At 31.9% G+C, this 7,980-nt stretch overlaps 1 protein-coding gene across 1 annotated transcript; it reads left to right on the top strand.

Moving 5' to 3' along the window:
* On the top strand, positions 1-7,888 carry LOC135122330 (exportin-2-like; the record flags this gene model as incomplete). Its single annotated transcript, XM_064046532.1, has 27 exons — positions 1-69; positions 120-203; positions 257-402; positions 930-1,019; positions 1,895-1,962; positions 2,214-2,309; positions 2,686-2,776; positions 2,829-2,934; positions 2,996-3,097; positions 3,304-3,413; positions 3,472-3,522; positions 3,679-3,808; positions 4,330-4,395; positions 4,520-4,629; positions 4,746-4,821; positions 4,892-5,049; positions 5,282-5,433; positions 5,634-5,737; positions 5,906-6,062; positions 6,112-6,203; positions 6,257-6,376; positions 6,818-6,930; positions 6,979-7,046; positions 7,096-7,263; positions 7,402-7,457; positions 7,506-7,593; positions 7,774-7,888. Coding segments are annotated over exons 2-27 (2,712 nt in total), but the record flags the coding sequence as incomplete, so codon positions are not given.
* Positions 7,889-7,980: the final 92 nt, after the last annotated feature.

The following is a 7,980-nucleotide window of genomic DNA, read 5'->3' as shown; positions in this document are numbered from 1 at the left end:
GCGAGTTTTCAGTGCTAAATAGCTTTTGGACTCACAGGCTATGTTTATCTCCGGTTACTTTTAGTGAAAGTAATGTATTTGTATCATATTAACTTTCTTATATTCACCTATACTTACAGAAAAAATGGGACTTAACATAAAGGATTTAGTTGAAAATTTAAAAATATCTTTTACGACCACTAATAATATTGAGAGAAAAGCAGGTTTTATTAAAATATATAGTTTTCCAATAAATCCATAATTTGAATTATTAAAGCTGAAAACTATATTTTGTCTCTGGAAAAGGAAAAAAACTATGCGCTTTGTTTGCTAAACATAGTTACCTTGAAGGACATTCCTCCCGCTGTGTGTGTGGCAGCTGCAGCTCGATTTAAGAATTTTCTAAAAAGTTATTGGCATGAGGTTCTTATTTTTAAAGGGCTAAGCGTAGATATATGTTACTTGTCAATTGTTTTACTGACTTATTTCACTAATTAAACTACTTTTGGTTGCTTTGATAGGTTTGTTAGTTTACAAATATTTAATTTTATAGATTGTGTTATTTAACATATAGTTACTTTTGTATAATGAAGGACGGTTTTATTAATTATAATATATGTGTTAGTACTAAAAAAATTCTACAAAAGTCAGTGCTTTTAGCTTCAAGGTTTATAACTATAACTATTTATCATTATTCACATCGTTTTTAACTGTTATTTATGGGTTATTATTTAGGCTTCAATTTTTAGAATCTTTTAATTTTTTTTTACAATAAATTATATTATTTAATATAGGTTTAACCCATTATTAGCTTATTTGTATGCTATAATATATAACTAGATATTGTGTAGTTAGTTAATCGTTTATTTATTGACGTAAAACAACTTTATAAAGGCAGTAAGCTACGTTCGTATCTGTTACCTTATTGGTTAAAGTATTTATTCTACTAGATTTCTGATGAAAACGCTAGAATACTGCCTGATGAAAGAAATTTAATTAAGTCCAATATTGTCGAACTCATGCTTTTTTCCTCGAAACCTGTATATTTTGCTTACATATTTATATTACTGAGAATTCCACTCGTTTTTATACTTAAGCTTTATTATACTTTTAACTAGTGGGGAGCAAAGTATTATATTGAGTATACACATTCAAACTTTTAAGGCCCCTTGCTTTAGCTTATAGATTATGTAAACTGTTATTATTGATATTTCTGAAGTAGTAGTTATTAATTCATATGCTCATTGGTATTACCAACAGCTTCTATTGTGAGATTCGTTTAACTTAATAACTTAGCTAACAATGTATACAATCTCTAATTATTAAATATTTTTAATTCTATAATTTTAATTCTAATGTAATTTTATAATTTTTTAGGCTTAGTACGTTATAATTCTGCTTGCATCATTTTTTAATTAAAAAATTTTATATTATTTATATGAACCTACTTGTTTTATTTAACCGGCGCAAGTAGTGCTATCAATTATATGAAGATTTTTTAATATAGTGCTGCTGTATTTTAATAGCTTTTTTGGGGGCTTTTATGTTAATTTTAATAATAATAGCTACATAACTATTATTTTCTCGCAAACATAGCATAAAAAAGTTGCAGCTAATATGCTTAATTATTTTGATAATAATTAATAGAGAAATAAAAAATAAATTCAGTCTACTAAATTATCATTTGCATCTACTCTCTTTTTTCGCTGTTTCCACTCTAATCGCGCCATGTATAAGTATAGACTTTTAATAAATTGTAGCTTCTGCTTGTTTTATTCAGAATCTAACTTTTGCAAAAAGCATACTATTAATATTTATTAAGTTTATTTTTAATAGTTACTTAATATATAAACAAAAATATCATATTCATTTGTTTTACTGAAAATTCTTACAATTCCTTTTGTTAACGTATGAGGATGTTCAACGGTTTTTAAGTGAATCAGTCGTTATTATCTGTCATTACGACGACTTGGAACGCGACTGGTAATATATATACTCCATTAACTATTATAATATAATATAAGAGAAATGATTAGTTTTAAAGTGCTTTGTTAGTTAACCGTAGTTAACAATGTTTTGATAGTTTACTAAGCGCGACTAAAGTTTGCGATCTTTACGATAATTGCTCTTGTACACTTTTTGACGCATTATTTATAGTTACTTTTGTTTGCACTAGTCAACCACGATATATCGTCTGACCACATGATGTTAGAATTTTATACATTTTATGACAGGCCCAACCTACTTTCTTTTTTGTCTGAAAAACTTTCTTCACCTGATCTTGGGATTGTTTCCGGTGTCCTCCTCACGGCCAGCTCCTTGTTTAAAAAGTTGATACTATTATTATTTACGGTTTTCTGAGACTACCTACCTACAAATTAATAAAAGTATAAAAACTTCTGGAATTAGTAATGTTTTTATAGTAGTTAAAGTAAAATCTAATTCCAAAACTCATTAGTCATTATATAAAATAATCATTTTGACGACTCTATAGCTAATGTATGAAAATGCTAATGTAAATTATTAAATTACTTATAAACAGTTTTATGCGCTTTTCTGTTCTTGTTTTCAAGCCATAAAGTAAATAATTTTTTATATTATTTTAATAACTGTTTATTAAAAAAGTAATTAATAGCTTTAATCTTTCTTTGCAACGTTAAAAATATAGCAAAAGATTTTTTATCTGTCGCAATCGTTGTATAAAAGATATTCCACTGAATTTCGATCTGATGAGCTCTGGCGACAAATTGCTTATGCCTTAAAAATCTTTGCCGAGTCCTTCACGAAATCCGCTAATGTATTTATTATAATACATGTGCCCTACGCACCATCATGATGATTACTTTTAGAACTTAGTCACGAAGCTGCTAACTTTGCATGAACCAAAGGAAATTCTTATGGTACTGGGCTTATGCGAAGAAATACTGAAAATCTTCTATTATTTAAACTTTCAGGGTGCAGTAAAGAAGATTTTACTGAGTCGTTTTATCGAATATATAAGACACTTTATTATTAGATCTTCCCGAATACTTTGAGGACAACATGCCGCTGTGGATGCACATACACCAAACTTTGTTGGACTACCACAACAGTTCTGTGGTTTCTCAAGACGTTCCTGGTCCTCCTTATAGATTATCCTTATTCTAAAATTCGCACTTTTTATATGGTTAATAGTAGTTTGGGAATAAATAAAAATATTACTCGCACATAATTGGTTATGAACCCTTTGGTCATCATTTTTATTTACTGTCTTTCTGAATATAATGCACAACTTTTATTAAATTTTTTTTGTATATCTGTTACATTATATGTACTAAATATCAGGACCCCTTGAGGGTGTAAAAAGCCAAGCTTGTGAAAATATATCGTTGTACGCCTCAAAATATGATGACGCGGATTCCCCTTTTGGGAAGTACATACCGTTATTTGCGGAGGTGCGTATATAAATAATTAAATATAAGTGCATTTAAATAATTTGATTAAATTATATAGAAAATTTGGGGCTTATTAACGAGCGTGGGGCCTGACGCCAGTTATGATAGCGTAAGTATATGAAAACTACTGTTACTATTATTATATTTTTTATACTATCACTTCTTTATTATTTTTTTTTTAATAGAGTAATTTAGCGATTTTTTTGTTTTATCATTGCCTCTTTATTATCCGAATATCATTACTATATCCACACACTTCCTCCAGCTGGTTTGTAGCGCGCTCAGCCTTCTCTCGTTGATTGTCTCGCGCCCTCGCTATGCGCCCTCTTTCGATAACCCAGAAGTTTTAATGACTCTTTGCGAAAAAGTTGTCATCCCTAATATGAGACTCAGAGGTTAGTACGTTTATTTTTTAAGGCTCTCTGTGGGGTGTATACTGCGTTGTTTCTGCTGGTTGTCGGAATAATGCAGCGGATAACCGTTAGAATAGGCCACCCTGTAGAGTAGTTATTGTTTAGCGAATTCGAAGGAAAGAGAAGAACTTTGTAAGTGTTAGCCTGCCTAGCCTGTAGTCTCCGACTTCCTGGGTTAAAAAATTCTGTCGGGTTTTTATATATTTTTGTAGATCGATTCTTTAATTTTTGTATTCTGCTAGAGTTTATTACATACTTGTTTTCTTTGAAATGCTTAACTAAGATCAATATTACGTACGGATAAAAAAGTATTTGTTAATATTTATTAAAGCATGGATTTTATGGTTGAATGTTAAGACAACATTGAGAAAGTCACAGGAGAGCTTGTTTCTTTATATTTTTGTGACCATCAGTCATATTTGAGAAATATTGTTAATAATATAATATTTTTTGTTTTGTTTATGATATTGTGATTTCTTTAAAATTATGTATAACTATACCAGAAAGCGATATTGTGGCGTTTGACATTGATTGTGAAGAATACATTAAGTGCGATATTGAAGGCTCCGGTACTTATTTTTATCTCAAGGCTTAATATCACTTTACTTGCTATTGCTTTCTATTTGTGATTTTTTATATATTTCTGTTTCTCTTTTATTTTGGTATCGGCATTGTACTTCAACATTATTATAGATATTGGCACCCGGCGAAGAGCTACCTGTGATTTGGTGCAAACTTTACGTGTACGCTTTCCTGAGCGCGTGACAGAACTGTTTTATAAATATGTCATGCATATGCTGGATGTAATATATTACATATATATTATTAACCTTTTGCGTTTTTGCTGTTTCGAGATATTTGTATTACTATTATTTTTCATAAAAAGAATTGTTGTATGACAGAATTATTATTATGTCAGATTTACAGGCAACATCCTAAGGATTGGCTTGCGAAAGACACTGCTATACACTTAGTGATTTCCCTCGCCGTCGTCGGTATTACCTTTCGTGTTTTTTCACTTTTATTAGTTATATTTATTTATTGTATTTTCTCCTGCTCTTGTAGGCTTTGTGGAGCGTTTTGGAACCACCAAAACTAATATGTTTATTGATATTACATCTTTTTATACCACCCACATTCTGCCCGAACTTCAGAATGACAATCAGACAAATGCTTTGCTTCTAGCTGACTGCGTGAAGTTCATCATCACGTTTCGTAATCAGGTTTGCCGATGTGTCACATGCATGAGTTTCTATAGTGATTTTCAAAGTATATACGACAGGCTGCTTTAAAGTTAATATAAGTAAAGTTGTTTGTGGGGGGTTGGGGCTCGAGCAGCTCATTAACTCGATTATTCTTAATATAAAATAAATAATATTTTCAAATCGCCTTGTGAATAACACATTTTTGCTGCCCTCTCTTCCCTTGTTTCATTAATTCTATTTCTTCTAATAGATCCCCAAGCAGTTTTTGTTGGATATTCTTCCTTTGCTACAGCGACGCCTACTCTCCCCTTCCTATGTCTTGAATTCTTATTGCTCTATTTGCATCGAACGTATATTGTTCCCCCGACTCGTTTCTTCAACGGATGGAAGAGGATTCGAAAAGTTTGTTATTATCACCATCTATTTGTGTACTTCATACTTATGTAACACTCGATGCTCTTTATTGAATAGTATTTGTCCGTTTGCAATTCAGTATGTCATGAAAGAATTTTAAATATTAATCTTTATAATTATGCCTTTATAAACAATTAATGCTATGCATTTTCCACCATATAAGTCTGTCCTTCCGCTTTTTTTTGTAGTGTTACGAAGGGTGATATCCGGACTTTAACTCCGGGGCTGCTGACCTCCCTTTTCTCGCTGTTAGACACTGACGAGTCTAAGGAAAACCAGTATGCCATGAAAGGTTTTTGCTGAAACTACTTTTGAGCAATTTTTTTTGGTTTTAAGGGTTCTTTTAAGACAAGTCTTCTATTCTATTATTTAGAATTTGTGTGTGATTTTAGTGGGGAAACAGTTATTATAATTATAATTTTTTTATTAAAAACACACTTACTTTCTACTACAATTTTAGCGGTAATGCGAGTGATCTCAGTCTCACAGAGCGAAGCAGCTTCCTTTGTTGAATCTCTGCTTGATAAAATTTGCAACAAACTATACAGCGTGGCCAAGAACCCCGGCCGTCCTGAATTTAATCACTACTTATTTGAAACGCTTAGCGCGGCTATTAAGTATTTCTTCTCCCTCTAAACTTCACCCCTTGAAATTTTTTTATGAAAGGTACACGTGTGAGTCAAACCCCTTGGTGGTGGCAGCCTTTGAAGAAAAGTTATGGCCGACCTTTACATGGATCCTGGAGCAGGACGTGGAAGGTAGCGTATACATCGTTGAAGGGAAAAGGGTTTATTCATGGTGCGCGCTGCAGAGTTTATTCCTTACATTCTCCAACTGATTGGGCAGCTTCTTGATTTGAATCAGTCAATCCCCCATCGTTATTTAGATATGTTCCCGATTTTTCTCCGTCCGGTTGTATGGGAACGAATAGGTATCGTGTATTGGTTACATCATAATATAGCGAACGTAAATATGTCCTTCTAAATATTATTAACTAACGAGTATTTCTTTATAATTAGAAATAATTTCTACTAAATTTTTGAAGTTTATTATTCTTCCTTAATTTCTTATAAGTTATATATATTATTTGAAGAGCTTATTTTTATTTTTCGGGTGGTTGGGTTATTATTTTAGCTCGTAATAACTACAACGTTCACTATTATAACGTATTATTTATATAACATTTTTATGAAGTAATTTTTAAGCGGTTTTTAACAAAGTTTGTGGTGTTTGGTAGCTGTTCAGCTCTTTGTTTATTAGCTAAACCGCAAACATGTAGCGTTGCTCGCCCTAAGCTTGCGAACACATCAGCTTTACGCTATTATGTGCACTGCTTATGAGTCCGTCTAAAGTAATGATTCTATTTAAAAAGGTAATGTGCCTGCCCTCACGCGAATTCTGCAATCCTTTTTATTAAAAAGTGGCCCAATTATTTGCGGCGATGAAAACACTTTGTTATTGGTCCTCGGCTCATTTCAGAAGCTCGTATTGCATTCATTTATACTTTAAAAAAAATTTTAATTTTTTTTTAAGATTTCCAGCAAAGCGAATGATCATTTAGGCTTTGAAATTTTGAACACATTATTATATTCGGTGCCGCGGTACACCGTTACGCTCTGTTTATTATTACTTATTAATGTTCTTTATTAGCAATCTCTACGAACAGCAAGTTTGCCCCATATTTCATACAATCTTCAAAAGATTGAGCCTTGCGAAGACCACGAAGTTTTGCGGTTGCGTCCTTGTATTTATTTCGATTTTAATCTCGAAACTTTCTCCGGATGAAGTCATTGTTATGATTAATGGCATCCAAAGCGGGTAGCACATTTTTTCTTTGCTTTCTTTTTCAACGTTAGCTATGACTACTGCAACTTTTTAGTCTATTAATATTATTATTTTTGCGGTATGCTGTTCTCTGCTCTTCATCATATACTTACAAGCATGTCATATATAAAGGTTGTTTTCGATGGTGCTAGACTCCTTGTTTCTTAAAGAACTGAAGTTTATAAAAGGTTTTTTTTACTAACACCACTTTTTATCTCGTCTAACAATAATCACAGCAAAAAGGGCGCGAAAGGCTTGCGCAGTTGGCATTACACATCTTCTTACTAAAAGTTTGGTGCTTATCTCGGATTATGCTAACAAATGGTCTTTCATTTTTATTATCGACTTGGTCGATGAGTTTTATTACTGTTGAGCTGCTTTCATGTTTACTACATTATAGTAAAACACAATTTTATACGTTATTATGAGTGTTCATAACAACTAATGTGTCAGCCAGACATTATTATATTTAACTTATGGCTGTTTGGTTACCTGTTATTGTAGGGACCCTTTGTTTTCTGAACTTCTTTCCTTGCTTGAATGTCAAGCCGAAGACATCCAAGAAGATCTAGCGGACGCCAGTGTGGGTCATTACCAAGTCAGTTTTGTGAAGTTAATGGTTAGTAAATTGTGTATTTTATTATATATTATACGTGATTTTTCTTTGCTAGTTCTACTCTTAACGTAACATTCTTTTTATATTTGTTTTTG

Source organism: Zophobas morio, unplaced genomic scaffold (assembly GCF_036711695.1).
Source record: "Zophobas morio isolate AGI-343-1 ecotype UQ-CSIRO unplaced genomic scaffold, CSIRO_AGI_Zmor_V1 ptg001099l, whole genome shotgun sequence".
In the NCBI taxonomy this organism is placed as follows: Eukaryota; Metazoa; Arthropoda; class Insecta; order Coleoptera; family Tenebrionidae; genus Zophobas; species Zophobas morio.
This window is presented reverse-complemented; position numbering and strand designations above follow the sequence as displayed.